Source organism: Geotrypetes seraphini, chromosome 5 (assembly GCF_902459505.1).
Source record: "Geotrypetes seraphini chromosome 5, aGeoSer1.1, whole genome shotgun sequence".
NCBI classification, from domain to species: Eukaryota; Metazoa; Chordata; class Amphibia; order Gymnophiona; family Dermophiidae; genus Geotrypetes; species Geotrypetes seraphini.
The window spans coordinates 220,686,150-220,706,836 of NC_047088.1; the positions used below are offsets into that span (position 1 = coordinate 220,686,150).

At 41.8% G+C, this 20,687-nt stretch overlaps 1 protein-coding gene across 5 annotated transcripts in view; it reads right to left on the reverse strand.

Annotated features, from left to right (window-relative positions):
- The window catches only part of FMNL2 (formin like 2), a 459,967-nt gene that overhangs the window by 193,493 nt on the left and 245,787 nt on the right, over positions 1-20,687 (reverse strand). For all 5 annotated transcript variants that reach the window (XR_004539577.1, XM_033945820.1, XM_033945823.1 and 2 more), the window contains exons 4-6: positions 20,248-20,324; positions 8,590-8,673; positions 1,693-1,845 (exon numbers count right to left, since the gene is read on the reverse strand). Coding sequence is in view for 4 of the 5 variants with exons in the window: in XM_033945820.1 (XP_033801711.1) it covers positions 1,693-1,845; positions 8,590-8,673; positions 20,248-20,324 (314 nt within the window). In the remaining variant the exon portion in view is untranslated. The remainder of the gene's footprint in view (positions 1-1,692; positions 1,846-8,589; positions 8,674-20,247; positions 20,325-20,687) is intronic.

Sequence of the window (20,687 nt, forward strand, 5' to 3'; positions counted from 1 at the left end):
TCGACACCACCTTCATTTTGCTTTTAATCAAGGTTCTAAGGCCGCAGAAGCTGCTCGCAACATTTGTGCTGTGTATATAGTGGGTGCTATAGCTGAAAGAATCGCTCGTGATTGGTATGCCAAGTTCAAAAATGGAGTCGGTAGATAAATGTTCCGACTCCGACTCTTCAGTTTTTTGTACTTCTGACTCTGACTCCAGGTACACGAAATTTCCTCCGACACCGACTCCACAGCCCTGCTACAAATGCCACATTAGCCCAAGTGATTAATTTGGGAAACCACCGTACAGACACAGTTCACATATATCCTGCTCCTGTTTTTAACCACTCCACCGTTCTCCAATACAAACAAATACAGTAAAACTGATTTGCGAGCATAATTCGTTCCGGAAACACGCTTGCAATCCAAAACACTCGTACATCAAAGCGAATTTCCCCCCTAAGAAATAATGGAAACTCAGACGATTCGTTCCACCACCCAAAAACTTTAATACAAAATACTGTACTGTACAGAACAGTCACTACACTCCCGTAGCGTCAGAGAGAGAATCATCGGCTCAGTTGTGACAACGTGACGTGCGTATACTGTACATACTTATAGGGCAAGACCTCGCTCATTTATCAAGTTAAAACTTAATAAAACGTTTTGCTCGTCTTGTAAAATGCTCACAATCCAATGTTTTACTGTATTTGAAGGTAATTTAACCATATATGCAGAGATTGATATAACATATTATTGCAAAGTGCCTGCTCTTAACAAGTCACCAAAACACAAAAATTCCCAGTGAAGTGAATATGCAATCATATATTCATACTGATTACAGGGATATCAGAGAGACCATGTGAGGTGAAAACACCACAGAGGCCTTATCTATCTTCATTTATCCCCTATAGCGTAATCATAGTTCAATTTGTTGTTATATAAATGAATAATGACTTAGCTTTTTATCAGCATTTTATTCTTTTTTTCTTTTTTTCTTGTTATTTCATAATTTTTCGAGTAATTGCTTCTGCTTTCTCCAGCGTTCTGAGTAGATCGTTCCCCTGCCAACGCGTTTCGCCTATCTTTGTCAAGGCATGGGGTTCTGAGTCCTAACAGGTGCCTAACTTATAGCTGCAGCGGCTTCAAAAGCTGCAGCTATAAGTTAGGCACCTGTTAGGACTCAGAACCCCATGCCTTGACAAAGATAGGCGAAACGCGTTGGCAGGGGAACGATCTACTCAGAACGCTGGAGAAAGCAGAAGCAATTACTCGAAAAATTATGAAATAACAAGAAAAAAAGAATAAAATGCTGATAAAAAGCTAAGTCATTATTCATTTATATAACAACAAATTGAACTATGATTACGCTATAGGGGATAAATGAAGATAGATAAGGCCTCTGTGGTGTTTTCACCTCACATGGTCTCTCTGATATCCCTGTAATCAGTATGAATATATGATTGCATATTCACTTCACTGGGAATTTTTGTGTTTTGGTGATTTTTTAATTCTTTTGTTTCACATTTTCAATCTGTAAGAAGTGCTCTTAACAAGCACATCTGCAGATGGATGGTAAAAGCAAAGTGACTGTGGTTATGTGTATTAGGTTTATTATTTATTACCTTTGCTGGTTAGAAAATAGATCTGCCAAATAGAGTCTTCATAAACAATTTAAATCCAGTACAGAGTGGTTGCTTTCCTACCACTTACCGTAGAGTCGAATGCCTGCCAGTGCGGGATATGCTATTGCCAACTGGGGATGGTAAATTACTTCCTCTGTGCAAGTCTTCAATGGATCGGCTCCATGGCTTTGATTTGTCCATCGAATTCTCCATATTGTTCTCCAAGCTTTCAAAGTCAAACCTAAGAGGAAACAGAAATGTCTAGCAAGTACTCAAGACAAGTGGATTGCTACAGTTTTCCTGTTCATTCAGCGTGTGCAGGTAATTCTATTAACAGGGTGCTCACCAAAGACACTTGCAATGGCGCCTAAGAAAAGTACCGTATTTTCACGCATATAACACGCGCGTTATACACGATTTTACAAACCGTGCATAACCTTGCGCGGTATACGCATGAGCACGTTGTATAAATTTTTTTTAACATCGTTCCCCCCCCCCCCGACGTCCGATTCACCCCGCAGGACCGCTCGCACCCCCACCCCGAAGGACCGCTCACACGCACTCGCACCCCCACCCCGAAGGACCGCTCGCACCCGCACCTGACGTCAGAGAAAGGGCGGGACCGCCGGAAGAGGAAGCAGCGCAGACGCAGGGCTCACAGAAGGGCCGGGACCGCCGGAAGAGGAAGCAGCAGGACAACGGTAGGAGCTTCTACATGATGGAGGGGGGTCAGGAGGCTGTGGGGGTGTGAGCGGTCCTTCGGGGTGCGGGTGCGAGCGGTCCTGTGGGGGGGGTGAATCGGACGTCGGGGGGGGGGCATCAGGCTTTCAGGGTGGGGACAGGACTTCAAGGGGGAGAGGAGAGTCGGGGCAGCCGAAAGGAGAGTTGGGGTGGTCAGAGGAGAGTCGGGGCGGGCGAAAGGAGAGTCGGGCGGCGACGGGAGAGTCGGGGCAGCATGCGCGGTATACGGGTGTGCGCAGTATATAAAAATTTATTTACATAAATTACAGTTTCCCGCACGCTATACCCGTGTGCACGTTTTACACGGGTGCGCGGTATATGAGTGAAAATATGGTAGGTGCCTAGCAGTGTACATTAAGGCATGATCACTTACACTGGCCCTATTGCTCCACCCACAGTCCTCCCAAACTCCACCCCTACACATGCCTAGTATTAAAGAACAAGAACTTAATATCATTCAATATAGTATTAGTTATCTTTGGAAAGGAGGTAGACCTCAGCAGCTACACCTGAACTATATTATTTCATTTAGGTTACAGGGTTAACGTAGCTAGCCTCCTCACTGTTCTTCCTCCATCTTCCACTAAGCAATTATTGTTCTTCTAATTTTCATTCAATTTTTTCAATTCAATTTTATTACTATTCAAGCAAAAAACTATCTTTTATGCACAGATGAACGGGGCTCAGTAGGGTCACCAGACGTCTGGATTTCCTGACATGTCCTCCTTTTGAGGACATGTCCAGGGGTCCAGATGGCTTTTCAAAACCCAGCAGTTTTAAAACAGAGAATAGTGCAGTTTCTGGAATCCAGTTGACTACAAGATCCAAGGCAACATGGATTCACTAGAGGCAGGTCTTGTTAGACAAATCTGATCAATTTCTTTGACTGGGTGATCAGAGAATTAGACAGAGGGAGAGCGCTAGATGTAGTGTATTTAGATTTTAGCAAAGCCTTTGAGTGTTCCACACAGTTATCCAATAAATAAACTACCAGTAAGTGTCCTCAGCATGGGCCCAAACTGACAGACTGGGTCAGGAACTGGTTGAGTGGAAGGCAACAGAGGGTAGTGGTCAGTGGAGATCGCTCTAAGGAAAGGGATGTTACCAGTAGTGTGCCTCAAGGCTCAGTGCTTGGGCCAGTTCTTAACATTTTTGTAAGTGATATTGCTGAAGGGCTGTCGGGTAAGATTTGCCTCTTTGCGGATGATACCAAATTCTGCAATAGAGTAAGACACCCCCGATGGTGTGGAAAACATGAGGAAGGACCTAGTGAAGCTCAAGGACTGGTCTGAAATTTGGCAGTTAAAATTTAATGCTAAGAAATGTAAGGGCAAGCATTTGGGCTGCAGAAACCTAAGGGAACAACTTTTGTGCACAAAAGAGGAATGGGACTTGGGTGTGATGGTATGTGATGATCTTAAAGTGGTTGAAAAGGCTAGAAGGATGCTAGGGTATGGCCAGTAGGAAAAAGGAGGTATTTATGCTCCTGTATAAGCTTCTGGTGAGACTTTCTAGGCGTAAAAACTTGGAATGACCTTACTGAAATGACCAGGACGGAACCTAACCACACCAAATTCCGGAACAAACTGAAAACTCATCTATTTGGCACCTAATCACTTGTATCCTCTTTTCCTCCTGCATCTTCCTGCCCTCCATTGTCCTCCCTACCCTCTTCTAACTCCTTCCTCTGTAATGTCGCCAACAGCTTGTATAGGTATGTGCGATGCACAAATGGAAGAAATAAATAAATAAAATTCTGGACACCGCACCTTCGAAAAGATATAAACAGGATGGAGTTGGTCCAGAGGAAGGCAACTAAAACAGTCAGCGGTCTTCATTATAAGGTCTTTAACATCTCAATATGTATACTTTGGAGGAAAGGTGGGAGAGGCGAGATATGATTGAGACTTAACTACCTATGTGGCATAAATAATGTGACCATACATCCCGTTTTAAATGGGACTGTCTCGTTTTTAGATCCCCTGTCCCATTGTCCCTATGCACAACTTCGAGATGCCGAAATGTCCTGTTTTCAAAGACAGCATCCCGAAGATGTGCGTGTGGACAACGGGACAGGCGATCACGGAGCCTGGGCTCTCTCCCTACTTCACCACAACTGCAGGAAGGGAAGGGCCAGGAGCTAGCCCACGAGCCTTCTCCCCAATGTCAATTCTGACATCGGAGAGGAAGTTCCAGGCCAGCCAGGCAGTTATTGGATGGCCCGAACCTTCTTTTCGATGTCAGAATTAACGTCAGGGGAAGGCTTGTGGGCTGGCGCCTGGACCTTCCTTTCCTGCAGTTGCAGTGGCGGTGGGCGTGCAGTGGAAGAATTGGTGGTAGGCCAGCCTTCGGCGCTGGAGGGAGGAAGACAGGCAAGCTGGCTTTGGCACGGCGGGGAGGGGGTGGGACAAAGGCTGGAAGGCAGTGAGGGGGGATATAGGAAGGAGGGAGGGAGGGAGGAAGGAAGGAGAGAAAGGGGGGGTTGTAAAAAGACTAGAGAGAGAAAGGCTTGAACCAAAGGGGAAAGACAGGAGGCAGATGCTGGACAATGGGAGGTCTCTCAATACAAGAGTAGTCACAGAGTCCTATAAAGAGTTAACCCATATAGAATGAGTTCTTAATGAGGTCCGAAAGGGGTATCAGACAGCCCAACAAACAATCTAGTTTGAAGGGAATAAAATCTTCATTTGCCCCACGGTACCTCCTCCTCCGTATTAATTCTTTTTCTTTTTTTCAATTATTGTTATCACTTTTGGTCATTTCTAGTGCTTATATCTTATTATTTCATACAATTACTCATGAATATCAATTCTGAATACTTAGCTTTCAGCCTTGAAATCATTCCCCTGAACGCCAACGCGTTTCAGATTCTTTGTCAAGGTGACATGGGGAAAGCTACTGTTGTGAACATACACTGCGTACCGCCACAAGACTTTTCAAAAGTAGCTTTCCCCATGTCGCCTTGACAAAGAATCCGAAACGCGTTGGCGTTCAGGGGAATGATTTCAAGGCTGAAAGCTAAGTATTCAGAATTGATATTCATGAGTAATTGTATGAAATAATAAGATATAAGCACTAGAAATGACCAAAAGTGATAACAATAATTGAAAAAAAGAAAAAGAATTAATACGGAGGAGGAGGTACCGTGGGGCAAATGAAGATTTTATTCCCTTCAAACTAGATTGTTTGTTGGGCTGTCTGATACCCCTTTCGGACCTCATTAAGAACTCATTCTATATGGGTTAACTCTTTATAGGACTCTGTGACTACTCTTGTATTGAGATATCTTGAAGCTATTATTAAGAAGAATTGGTAGTAAGATGGACAATGGGAGGTGCAAACAGAGAGGGAGAGACCGAGGAAGAACAGAGATGCAAGATCATAATAGAGGAGGGAAAGAGAGGGAGACCTGGAACAAAGGTACAAAGGAGAACTAACACTGGATCTAGGGAGGGTAACAGAGGGAAAAGAGAGAGACCTGGGCCCAAAGGGGATGGGGCTGGATTGTGAAAGAAATGTTGGATGCGAAAGAAAGAAATGTTGGATGCACAGTCAGAAGGAAGTGCAACCAGAGACTCATGAAATCACCAAACAACAAAGGCAAAAAAAATAATTTTATTTTTAATTTAGTGATCAAAATGGGTCAGTTTTGAGAATTTATATCTGGTGTCTATATTTTGCACTATATTTGTCTATTTTTCTATAGTTACTGAGGTGACATTGCATATTTTAAAGTCATCTGCCTTGACATCTTTGAAAAAAATGATAATTAACATTTTCTCTGCGTACAGTGTGCTTTGTGTTATTTTATAATTTTATGGTTACCATATGGTTATCAAAACCACTCTGTTTGACAAATTCATCACCTAAACAGACCAACCTTCATCACCTAAACAGACCGACCTTCGCTCTACGCATTTTTCCCCTACAAACCCGAAGCAATCTCTCAGGCAATCCCAATCCCCTCCCTCACAACCCCTCTTACATTCCCTCCCCTTCAACCCTTTCTTCTGCAACATTCCCCTCACACTTTTGTAATTCACTGAATGTCCAAGCCTTCTTTCGATGTGAACTCCTAGAAGTCGTCTGACTATGGCGGTATAGAAAAATAAAGATATTATTATTATTATGAATTAATAAGATATTGTATGTACATGAAAAATGAATGGAAGAAATTGGGGGCGGGGCTGGGATGGGGGCGACTGAAAATTAATAGATGTCCCGTTCTGATGAAAAAATAAATGGTCGCATTAGGCATAAATACACATGAGGCGAGTCTCTTTCAATTGAAAGGAAACTCCAGAGTGAAAGGACATAGAATAATGTTAAAAGGTGATAGGCTCAGGAGTAAATCTAAGGAAATTCAGGAGTAATCTAAGGAAATACATTTTTTTACAGAAAAGGTGGTAGATGCTGGAATAGTCTCCTGGTAGAGGTGGTGGAGACAATGACTGTCTGAATTCCAGAAACCATGGGGCGGGCACTTAGGAGAGGAGGCGATAGTGGATAGTAGATGCTGCGGATGGGCAGACTGGATGGGCCATTTGCCCTTTATCTGCTGTCATGATTCTCTATTTCTGTGGGTTCTGCGCTGTGGGTTCTGTGGGTTCTGCTGGAGCCACCAAACTCTGGTGTGCCTCTGCTGTCTACACTAATTCAGTCTAGAGCAGGGGTCTCAAAGTCCCTCCTTGAGGGCCGCAATCCGGTCGGGTTTTCAGGATTTCCCCAATGAATATGCATGAGATCTATGTGCATGCACTGCTTTCAATGCATATTCATTGTGGAAATCCTGAAAACCCAACTGGATTGCGGCCTTCAAGGAGGGACTTTGAGATCCCTGGTCTAGAGAGAGTCTGATGGGATGGGGGGGGAACCAGTGCATCAGTAGGCACTTTGTAGAAGGCATAGGTGAGCTCTCAACCACAGAATCACCTTTATGGTCACCACCATGGCCCTGCAGTTAATGCCAGGCCATAGGAGTTTGCCTCGCCAAGGTCTCCCTGATCTGCTATCCGAGTTTCAGTTTGCGTGGTTTGAGCATCAGCCTCCTGCTTTTCTGAATTCAAATGAGGCTATTTTCTCTTCAGATTCTCTTTCCCGACTTTCCATTTCTCCATTTCATTTCTTGCACTGCCAACTCTCCTCTTCCACAATGATTTTCCCAGGCGACAAGCTCGTGACCAGATTTCACATAAATTCACTCAAGCAAAAGTAATGTCATTCACAGAACGGCTGTCCCTAGAAAGATCCACTAATTAACAACTCCACAACCTCCCAAACATCGACAAGTTTAGTGACTATTCTTCAGTGCTTCCTGTAGACACAGGGTTTACATTTCTCCAAATGCATTTTTACTGCCTTCAAAAAACCACATTGCCTCTATCTGGCACGGACAGACTAAGAACAGAACAGTTCAGTTGTTTTGTTTTTATTTGTCCAACAGCCTAGAAAAGGTTTATTCTGATAACACATCTGCTTCCCAAACAGGCTTGCCAGCTGTAACGTTTGTCACAGTGGAAAACAAAACGTGCCCCTGAGCTTATCGCTTAAGGAGTTTGGGGTATTGCAGATGCGGATCACAAAGGCTTGTGTTATTGTACTTGGCCTATAAGTAACCTACAGGCAGCTAAAAGGTTTTGTCCTCAAGTTCGCTAGCAGTTGTGGCTTCCTGCCATGAAAGCAATTAAGATAAACATCTACTCAGCTGTACAAAACTTCTGTCCCAAAAGAAATCAAACAGTTCATTGACAAAGACATAGGATTAGGCTGTATTCTACTAATGTGCACAGGTTAACATTGTGTAAATTACCTACACACACACATGCAGGATAACACAAAAAAGGAGGATGACAAAGCAAAACTGCGGACCTAGCCGGAAGGCTAAAATAGGTCACAATACCTTCCTAAAGGCCACTGGTTGTTTTGTTTTTTGGGGGGGTCTTTGAGGGGGGGTGTCTTTGAGGGGGGGAGTGTTTGAGGGGGGGAGTGTTTGTTTTTTTACTTTGAAAAGTGTAGAAATAAACAGCCACCAATAAAAGTTATAGATGACAAGGGGTTTAATTTTTCCAGACTAACAATATTTTCCAACTAGCTTTCAAAACCCACCAATCCTCCAATAGATGACAGCCTTTTTTTCAGTAGGGAGCCCAGCATCCAGAACTGAAAGGACTACGTAGGGAAGAGGGCGAGGCCTAAAGATGGTGAAGGGGGAACAGAGGAGGTAGGCAAATGTCCGACAACTTACGTGACTGCGTACTGTGCAAACGACAGGTATTCCACCAAAACATCCAGGCCTTTGTTTTCTTCGTTCAAGAATTCCCTTACCCATCTGCCAAGAAAAATCACACAGCAGAAGTGAATTGCCTTACTTCAATTTTTCGAGTTATGTCATTTTATTTTTTTTCCAAGAAACATCAATTTTAATAAAATAAATACAACCATTAAATCCACTCTTTGTCAAACCACAGCAGAAAAAAAATCAAAAACATGCTTCTGTGTATGGAAAGCAGAAAAACCACAGCATTTCTAGGGCAAGAACATGGGAGAAAAAACTTGTGGCTTCAGTTCTGATTTTCTATGTAGTCTCCAGCAAACGTTCAAACAGTGGTGAACATAAAGAGGAACCTGGTAAAAAGTGTCTGCCCTATAGATTGCCTATCACAGTAGCCCAGGATAGCCACGCGTGCCTCAAACTGGTAACAGAACAGTACCACTGCATCCGGCACTCCTGGACAGGGCCAGCCTTAAGCAGGGATGATAGAAGCAGCAGCACAGGGCCCCGTGTTCCTAGGGGCCCTGTCCCAGCTTGACCCCTCTCTATGAAACCTACCCGCCCTCATGGTCCTACCTCCCCCACCTCAAAACAGCATTTCTCTGTAGAGGGATGAGGGCGGCAATTTGAAAAAGCTGCCTGCTGCCAACCCTGGAGTCTGCTCTCTGCCTGCTCCGCTGCTGCATCTTTTCATTTAAATTCCGGCTTCTGCAAGGATGGGATGCAGCAGAGAGCAGGCTCCAGGGTTAGTGGCAATGGCCTATGTGAATTGCTGCCACTGCCTTGAGCCCTCTACAGATAATTTCCTAAAAGAGAAGTCCATAAGCCATTATTGAGATGGCTTGGGGAAATCCACTGCTTATTCCTAGGATAAGCAGCATAAAATCTTTTTTACTATTTGGGATCTAGCTAGGTACTTGGGACCTGTTTCAAACAGGCTACTGGACTTGATGGGCCTTTGGCAGCTCTTATATTCTTATGTGAGCCAAGTATAGAACAATCAAGCCACTGTGACATCACTGATGAGTTTGGCTCTTTGGCACTCGTGGAATGAGGCATTTTTATGACATCACAATCTCAGCACTGGAATGTTGCTATTCATTGGGTTTCTGCCAGGTACTTGGGACCTGGGTTGGCCACTTGGAAACAGGATACAGGGCTTGATGGACCTTCGGTCTATCCCAGTATTGCAATTCTTATGCTCTTTTTCTTCACAGAATAGGTGCTAAATTGCTGAGTTCATGGAAGTGGTATAGACACAGAGGAGCATTTGGAGGCCTAGGCTCCACCCTCTTTGGCTCAGGCCCACTTGAAACCTTTACTGCACCTGTATTGAAAAATTGCAAACTGCGTGTTTACTTGTACTTTTAAGTAAACCACTTTGATGCCTTACAGACCACTTGAGCAATATATCAAATGACAATAAAGATGCATGGCTAGCAGAGATGCCAATGCCCTGGTGGCCAAAGAAATTCATTGCTGAGCTTCTTCCCTCCTCCTCGCGCTGCTGTTGCTGGGTCCCCTCGTATATGCGCAGTTCATGAAAGAAATAAGCACACTCGGGTTACTGCAGAAGCGCGAGGAGGGGAGAAATTCAGCAGTGAATTTCTTTGGCCTGTGGGGTTTTGTTATCTGTGCCTGCAAAATTATTATTTTTAATATGAGGGGTAGGGGTGTGGGAACGGGGATATGTTACCCAACCTCAGTTCGCTTCCAAGTCCAGCCCCTCGAACATGCCCCTGGTTCATGGCGTCTTAATATAAGCTCAAAGAATTATCCCTCCACACAGCTGACAGAGAACACATTCCATAATTTTTTTATTTTTTTTTGGGGGGGGGGGTTACACAACTGCGGCTAACATTTAAAAATAAAATGCATACCACCAGATTCAAATATCAATCCATAGGAGGACTCTTGGAGCTGGATCTTTCTTTGGCTTTCCTGCAAATAGTGCGTTAAATTTTGTAACAAGATATTTTCTAACACACCAGACATTTGAGGACGTTCCTAAACATGAAAACCTCTTCTGATCTGGCAGTGGGGAACACTGGTATCCCAAGAAGTATTCATTTAATATAGAAGCAGTTGTAAATCCAGGGTTTACGGTATGTTGGAACTCGATTGTAGTGGCTTTCTGCTTCATTTTGTTTGTTTCTTTATCTTTTTCTCTTGGATATGTGAAATTTTCTATAATGGATTTGTTGGAATATGTTTCCCATGTGTATACAGTACTTTTGATGTCATTTCTCTCATTCCTCCTTCCAATGAATGAAAGATTGTCTGTTTTTAAAAGAGACTTATGCTGGCTTTTATAATTCCTAAGAGCATCGCCGGCTCACAGAAGGAACCTCTACCACAGATTTGTAAAGGGGGCCCGAATTAGATGCCTTTACTTGTTTTAAATTTCATTTTTTACATTTTTGATTGATTTTTATCACATTTTTTTATCTGGTTGCTTTTTTGTCATCGTATTATGTTTGGAGCTATAAGCCATCTTGATTGTTTTTTTGCAAAGGAGAGGGTATACAAATTTTTATGAATAAATAAAGATGCTCTGGATATATTCCTAAATATCTGCCAATATAAAACAAAAATAACTAATTTTTGGTCATACACGTCCAGGGGGGTGGGTGGGAGAGCGGGTTGGAATGTATTTTTCAATTCTCAATTTGAGTGTAGTTCTTAGATATAATTATTGGGGGGGTGGGGGGTGATAATCTTTTTGTCATAGATTATAATTGTAATTACTATTCCGCCATTACCTTGAACAACAAGGTAATGGTGGAATAGAAATCACTAATGTAATGTATTTAAGTGCTTTTATAGAATTATATGATTGTATTTATTTTGCACTTACTTATGGCTTTAAAATGAATAAAGAAATTAAAAATAAAAAACACCAAATTTTTTTCAGTGGAGTTAATGGGTAATGCTATCCCTAATCCTGTAAAATGCTAATTTGATGCAGCTCTGGAGACCAGACCCATTTGGCTCTGTTTAACATCTCTCCAGCTCCCACTCTATGGAAGAACTGTCACAGCAGCTATTAATTTATAGTACAACATGTAATTTAAAAGGAAATCTACAACAGACATTAAAATGCATTAAGGCAGCGGTGTCTCCTATTTCATTAAACTTGATCCAACATACAGCGACCTCAAATCCAACACATTCTTACCCTCCCTCTTACTCAGACAGAACAGAGAAAGCAATACTGTGGCTTCTCATATTGAAATTTCTACAAACATTCTTCTTCCTGGCTAAGTAAAGGATGAGGGAGAAAGCTGGCCCTATGACTCACATGGTAAGTGCTGCACAGTATAGAAGTCTACAGTATAGAAGGTCCCTGGTTAAACCCCCAAACTAGAACATCTGCTCCCTATACAGTGTTGAGGATAATACCAAGGATGCATTACACAACTCAAGATGGGTAGGAGAGGATCACTAATAAAGCATCATTTATTTATTTATTCAATTTTCTATATCATTCTCTCAGGGAGCTCAGAAAGGTTGACATGAGTTTATTCAGCTACTCAAGCATTTTCCCCTGTCTGTCCCAGTGGGCTCACAATCTATCTAATGTACCTGGGTTAATGGGGGGATTAAGTGACTTGCTCAAGGTCACAAGAACATAAGAATTGCTGCTGCAGGGTCAGACCAGTGGTCCATCGTTCCCAGCAGTCCGCTCACGAGGCAGCCCCCAGGTCAAAGACCAGTGCTCTAAATGAGTCCAGCCTCATCTGCGTATGTTCCAGTTTAGCAGGAACTTGTCCAACTTTGTCTTGAATGTTTTCCCCTATAACAAAAGAGCGTTCCAGTTTTCTACCACTCTCTGGGTGAAGAACTTCCTTACATTTCTACGGAATCTATCCCCATTCAATTTTAGAGGGTGTCCTCTCATTCTCCCTACCTTGGAGAGGGTGAACAAGCTGTCTTTATCTGCTAAGTCTATTCCCTTCACTATTTTGAATGTTTCGATCATGTCCCCTCTCAGTCTCCTTTTTTCAAGGGAGAAGAGGCCCAGTTTCTCCAATCTCTCACTGTACGGCAACTCCTCCAGCCCCTTAACCATTTTAGTCACTCTTCTCTGGACCTTTTGAGTTGTACTGGGTCATTCTTCATGTATGGCAATCAGTGCTAGATGCAGTACTCCAGGTGAAGGCGCACCATGGCCCGGTACAGCGGCATGATAACCTTCTCTGATCTGTTTGTGATCCCCTTCTTTATCATTCCTAGCATTCTGTTCGCCCTTTTCGCCGCCACCGCCACCACACATTGTGCGGATGACTTCATCAACTTGTCGATCAGAACTCCCATGTCTCTTTCCTGGAAGGTCTCTCCAAGTACCGCCCCGGACATCCTGTATTCGTGCATGAGATTTTTTTTACTGACATGCATCACTTTACACTTATCCACATTGAACCTCATTTGCCATGTCGATGCCCATTTCTCGAGTTTGATTATGTCACGTTGCAGATCTTCACAATCCCCCTGTGTCTTCACTACTCTGAATAACTTTGTATCGTCTGCAAATTTAATCTCCTCACTCGTCGTACCAATGTCCGGATCATTTGTAAAGATGTTGAAGAGCACGGGTCCAAGCATCGAGCCCTGTGGCACCCCACTGGTGGCGCTCTTCCAGTCCGAGTACTGTCAATTTACCCCTACTCTCTGTTTCCTATGCTCCAGCCAGTTTTTAACCCACGTGAGTACTTCACCCTCGATTCCAGGGCTCGCAATTTTCCGAAGTAGTCGTTCATGTGGAACCTTGTCGAACGCCTTCTAAAAATCCACAACCTCAGGGTGCTGAGACTGCAGTTATACCACTGTGCCACACTCTCTCCCTAATGCCAACGTTTTAACCCCTGTTCAAGAGCTATCACCTAGAACAGTGGTTCTCAACCTAAACTTTGGGGTACATCCAGTCAATCAGGTTTTTAGGATATCCACAAGGAATATGTATGAGGTCAATCTGCATACAAGAGATGCAACCACTCAAGCATATTCACTGTGGATATTTTGAAAACCAAAGACCGGATTGCGAACCTGAGAGTATTTGTGTGAATGATCATTTGATAGTGGTTAAGAAGGAAATTACTTTATTAGGGGCGATACTTGACACGAAGTTGACAATGGGTGCGCACGTTGCCAAGGACGGTTCAGATGGCTTATTTTGTTTTGAGAATGCTGTGTCAGTTGAAGATGGTGCTCACTGGATGGGGTTTTCGAGAGGTATTACAGAGCATGGTGCTATCAAAGCTGGATTATTGCAATGTTCTCTATTTGGGTACTGCAGCAACTTGGGTATGAGCTTTACAGGTTATACAAAACTCTGCTGCTGCTCGCATGTTGATAGGGGACATCACATTTTGATCACAAAGCTCAAGTTTTACGTTTTCAAATTTTATTAAAATTTTGATTCAATCGTAATATTATAGTTTCAAAGCAATTTACAATTAAAGGCAGGGGTTCATATTATTTAAAATACAATGGAGACAAAAGACATTACAAACTTGCAAATAAGGGATGTGGGAAGAACTAGAATAAGTATAGGAAAGAGGACATAAAAAGGTCAAAACCAGGGGAGGGGGGACTTTGATAGAAAGATACGTAAAGAAATCTTGTATAGGTCTAAACCAGGGGTGTCAAAGTCCCTCCTAGAAGGCCGCAATCCAGTTGGGTTTTCAGGATTTCCCCAATGAATATGCATGAGATCTATCTACATGTACTGCTTTCATTGTATGCTAATAAATCTCATGCATATTCATTGGGGAAATCCTGAAAACCCGACTGGATTGCAGCCCTCGAGGAGGGACTTTTGACACCCCTGGTCTAAACAATGGGATGATAAAAGATTCTTTGCTTTCTAAAAAGAAAAAAGTAATTGTCATGTATAAAACAGGTTTCAAAGAAACATCATTGGCTTCCAGTACAATTTCATATACAGTATAAGATCTTGAAACTGGTTCATCAAGAGCACATTTTACATGTTGCATAAGGAGCATTTATGCAGATGCGAATCATTTCTAGGATATGTCCAATGTTCAGTGGGTTTTAATGGTTCCAGGTTTGGGTAGTCTTCAATTTTTAGTGAAGATTAAGGTTAAGGAAAAAACTATTTTAATCTATTAAAGCACTTTAAAACGCTTCATCGACTGCTAATTTTATTATTTTTCTATTACTTGTTGTTTTAGTATTCTTGTATTTGTTGCTACTACAGAGTTCCCCCGTGAATTTGCGGTTCACAAATCACGGACTCACTAATTTGCGGTATGCTCCGACCGCCTCTTCCTGTTACTAAAGTCAGGCTACACCAATCAAGAGCTGCATGTCAAAGCAGCTCCTGATTGGTGTAGCCTGACTTTAGTAACAGGAAGAGGCGGTCGGAGCATACCACGAGTGATTTTTCTGCACCCACCGGCGCCCCAGCTGCCCTCTCCTGCCTTTTGACAGGCAAAAAAAACTGCAGGTTTTGAAATTCACAGGGGTTCCTGAACAGAACCCCCATGAATTTTAGGGGAGTACTGTATATTGTTTGTTTTTACAATTGTGTATGTTTGATATGTACACCGCTTAGACCCAAGCGGTATATAAACTTTAAAAATAAATAAATAAATGACTAATGTCGGTAGTAGATTTTTGGACAGTGATACAGAGTCCTGTTATTATAAAATTGGATTTTTTAATGTTTTATTTTTGGGTATAGCTAAATCTGAAATATGGGCATTACAGGTAGTGCAGAATACAGCAGCAAGGTTGATCAATGGGGTATCTCGACATGCTTTTAGTTATTTTCTTGCTCTATTGCATTCATTTTCACTTGGGTGCTTCTGTTTTTGTATTGGTGCCTTTCATCCCACAGGTCTTATTATTTGCTTTTTCATATTACAGCTTCTTTTTTTTTTAATCTTTATTGATTTTCAAGTATTTACAGTGCAATATACATATATCTGAATGTGTAACAAATCAAGAAAAGCACATTTAACTTACAGATATTCAAAGTAATCATTTTCCCCACCTCTTTTTCTTAGTCAATGATATAAATACACTTAATCTTCAAATAACCCACTCTTATTTAAAGTAGTAATACATTCCAACACCCCCCCCCCTCCCACCCTGGATGTGTATGGAAATCAAACAGAAAATAGAGAGAAATGACAACTATGTAGAAGCAATAAAAGATATCAACAGCCCCACACCAATTTAAATACCTTATTATTCCCTAACATCTCAGCATTCATTTTTTCATACTTGTAGCTGGAGCATAAGTTTGCCCACCAAAATTCACATTACAGTTTCAATCATTATGCATTGACTTCTTTGCCATTTGTTGATACATACGTTTTTATAGATTGCAGAATATACTTTTAGTTGTTCATTGTTTTTAGGTTATCCTTTTTAAAAGTTTTATGTTTCATTTGTATTACTTAATGATGTTCCTTTTTATGATATCCTTTACATTTGCTTTTGTTCATTTTTTAATATATGTTTTATTATTGGGGGGGGTTATCATGTTTTATACTATGCATGTATTTTACATTATGCAGGTACTTTTATGAGATTGGATGGAGATTGGGCGGGGTCTAGCCCACGACTTAGCCTGCGTTTTGGATTTTGGCCCCTTAATGTGATTGAGTTTGACACCCCTGGTGTACATTGAGATCTGAGAGTCTTATGTTGTTAGAAGTAGGAAAGAAGGGGAAAGATACATTATGCTGATACAGCAAAAACCTTCTTTTTCAGTGGCCAGACCACTTTTGTGGCACAGTTTGCCTGGGATTTTACGTTTCCATAAAAATGTGTTGGGTTTTATGAAGTTGTTACAACCCCAATTTTTGGTCCAGAAATTTAACTGAAATGAAGGGTTTTTCTGTATTTAGGGTGATCTCAGTATGATGATTGGCTTATGGATTTTTGAAATATTTCATTGATGTAATGTTCATTTCATTTGGTTTTTTTCATAACCTGGCTTCCCCAATGAGCTCAGAATGGATTACAGCTTGACATACATAATGCGTAGACAAACATGATACAATTTACAGTTGTACATTATAGTTAGATCTCTTAGGTTGATATACAGGATACAATTACACATAGCTGGAATTTCTTAGGTAGATGCACGCATGTAGAGTCGAATTTAGTATACCATTTGGTCGTTCTTAGGTGTTTTCTAAGTTCTTACGCTTCAAGGCAGACTCTACGACCAAAGACTGATGTTGTAACTACTACTACTACTACTATTATTTCTATAGCGCTACCAGAGTCACAAAGAAGACAGACCCTGCTCGAAAGAGCTTACAATCTAAACAGACAAGACAAACAGGATGGCATAGATACAATTAAGAGGAACACTTAATCTGCTGGCTGGGTTGGAGAGCAGTGGGAAGAAGGGTTATGGATTGAAGACTATATCAAAAAGATAGGTTTTCAGTCTGCTTTTAAACAAGGGAAGGGGCTTGGTGGACAAACTTGGGATATTTATTCCAGGCTTAGGGGGGCAGCTAGATGAATGGAGCGAAGTCTGTAATTGGCAGCAGAGGAGAAGGGTACAACTAAGAGCAGCAGTAACTGTGATCTGAAAAAGCTTGTGCAAGACTGGATTCTGTACAGGATGCCCAACTTTCATGGAACCAATGGAACAGAGAGTGGATATTCCCAGATTTTTTTTAAGCCTTCATAAGATTGTGGAGTCTGTGTCACTCTTTATAGTCAAGAGCATCCATGAGTTTTTCTCCAACTCATATTCTATATAATTGGAAGCACCTACCCCATTTGTCTGAAACTTTGTTAAACACAGACCTTCAACAAGGCGGTGGAGGAGATGGATCAGAAGGAATCCCATAAAACTTGTCTGCAGACAAGTCAGGATAGTCGCTAGAAGACCAAGGTGACAGGTTTGAATCACACTCCTCGATGTCAGCAGCCCTGTAACGCCCTTTAACGTTATGGGATGTTCTGCCTCCACCTGAAACTAAACATGTCCAAAACTGAGCTGCTCCTCATTCCTCCACAGCCCTCCAGTCTGCTCCCTCCATGTCTTTAAATACTATTATCATTCCCATCCCCTTTACTCATAATCTTTGAGTCATCCTCTCATTTTCTGTGCATGGGGGAGAGTGGTTAAAACTACAATCTCAGAACCCTGAAGTTGTGGGTTCAAATCCACGCTGTAAATAAATAAATTATAGGATCAAATGAGGCTCAAGAACTCATTATCGAATGCTTTCTCCATAAACACAAGTCAAACACATTCCTGAAGCTTTAAGGTTCATCTCTGGTCAAACAATCTCTCAAAGTGCTGTTTCCAACAGGAAATGGAAATTACATGCATGAAAACAGGAAAAAAAATTCAGCTCCACAGGGAACTATTGAAAATGACCTAGAAGGAGCTTTTCTGCAAGTAAAGATACTTGCATTTCTAATTCTATTGCTAACGAGATTTTCAACAGTGTCCATTATACTCTCACTGAATCTTTTCAGAGCACACATACTGCTGAAAGAGGCCTGCGGCTGCCTCCTAGACTGGGTATCATAGCAGTGGCTCAGTGCTGGCACACAGTTTTGCACTTGTCAAGTCAAGGGGGCATGAGGATATATTCAATTAATGAGGAGTAAGGTACTCAAGAGTGCAACGTACTTTCAGCCTGGCATATCAAGAGTTATTCACATAGGCAGAAACTGCTAGCTAACCCAGAGAAAAAGAAACTTGAACTCTCTTACATGTCACAGAAAATTTATGAATTAGGATTTCAGTAGTAGGTGAGGCTAAATCAAAACATACCTGCAAATTCAATGACATATTGTAACATTTTGTTTTGTGGGGGGTCTCTTATCTTTGGCTGATTATTTGTGGATATGGTCGTTATGGGCTCCTGATGAAGGAATGAAAGCGATCACCTCGTTGAGCTGGACCAGTTTGTATTACTGCATGTATTGTACATAATTTTAAAGCCAGAACTTATAGAAAGATATGCTATAGTAGTTTGTGTTGGTGAACCCTACAGCTTCTATCTCCTGGTTTATGAATATTGTCCTCCATGGAGGGCTTATTGAATTATGAGTCCAGGGATATTATAGGCATCAGTGTGTTAGAGCATGGAGCACAGAATATAAAATGGGTTAGGCCAGGGGTGGGCAACAAGGGCCGCATTCCAGTCAGGTTTTCAGGAGATCCCCAATGAATATGCATGAGATCCATTTGCATACAATGGGAGGCAGTGCATGCAAATAGATCTCATGCATATTCATTGGGGAAATCCTGAAAACCCGACTGGACTGCGGCCCTCAATCCCCACCCCTGGATTAGGCTCATGGTTGCTCATATAACACGTTGACACTTTTGTGTCTGTATTGCACATATAGCTGAGGACTCTTTTCTTACACACTTTGTAAGTGGGTTTTAAGTTGCCTCTTTGGGTTATGGATATTCAGACACTATAGAGAGCTCAGTAGAGTTATTGTTCTTCTAGGTCCTCTGTCTAATACTGGAAATACTGTCCACTACATCTTAGCCCAGCCATGTTTTCTTATAAGGCCATGCCCGGTCCCATTCATGGCCACTCAGGCATTTACAACTTGCCCAACTACATAATCAAGGGTGTCAGGTCAAAAGCGCGTCGGGACAAAGGCGCACGCAGACAACTGAGCGCAGCGCGGAGGCGCACGCCACAGAAAATTACAGTTTTTACGGCTCTGATGGGGGTGTGTGTGGGGGGGAACTCCCCCACTTTACTTAATAGAGATCGTGCCGCGTTGTGGGGGCATTGTGGGGGCTGTGGGGGGTTGTAACCCCCCACATTTTACTGAAAACTTCACTTTTTCCCTGTTTTTAGGGAAAAAGTTAAGTTTACAGTAAAATGTGGAGGGTTACAACCCCCCAAACCCCCCACAACGCCGGCACGATCTCTATTAAGTAAACTGGGGGGCTCCCCAACAAAACCCCCCGTCGGAGCCCCTAAAAACTGTAATTTTCTTCGGCGCGCACCTCAGTCTTGCGCTCAGTTGTCGGCGCACGCCTTTGTCTTTCGCGGGGTTGTCTATGAACCTAATCAAGCAGTATTTTTATGTTCAACAATTTTTATTGAGTTTCAAAAGAATAAACAGAGTATAAAACCTTACAAATTCCTCATGCCAATACAGAACTGGATCTATAATCAATGACAAATGTCGGAAACCCTACCCCTTACACACACAAGAAAGAGGTAAACGATCTACTGTTAAACAGAGCAAAAGAGAAGACCATAACAAAATACTGAACAAATCTCATATTTAACAGAGCACAAATCTGTGCAAAACCTAAATAAACTTTAGCTGCTTAGCACAAACAAAACACTGTCAGGAAGACTTAAAAAATATATATATCAATACTTCAGAAAACACTATTACAACCCACAGAGGGTAGCAAAATCGCCCTCCCAGGTAGCAAAGGACAACAAAAAATAAATTTGCCCCTCCCCAATCCAACCCTCCCCGAAACATAACCTCATCAAAAACTTAGAAAACTTCAGACTCTTATACTCTTCCAAGATACAGCTCCCCCAGTTCCAAAGAACTGGGTTATCAAACAGTATTTTTAAAATACATATAGAAACCATGAATTCCATTTTTTTTCTTTTCAAAATTAATACTTACCCAATGTGATTCGTTCTCAGAGAAATTTCCAGTTCTCGCAACACTTGTGTGGATTCTTGGACCCGTCGTCTGAATTTCTATATTTAAAAAACACAAAAAAACCAACTCATTAACATTAGTAGCATGATTTGCCCTGTTGTTCATATTCCTGACCATTTCTGATTGACTCTTATTTAGACTAACACATATGGAACCCACATACTCCCTTTCATGTTCAGTTTTGGCTGCCAAAGAAAAAAATATTTTAAATAGTCCAAAAGATTTTCTCAACTGCAAAGGATAGACATCCAGAGCTACAGTATTTACTGTCCAAAAGACTTAAATAATTTAGAAACTTATGTATATCCAGGGAACAATAATAATTTAAAAAAAATACTGGCTTCCCCAAAATTTACAAAAGTAGGACCAGATAAACACCTCTACGACAAAAACGAAAATCC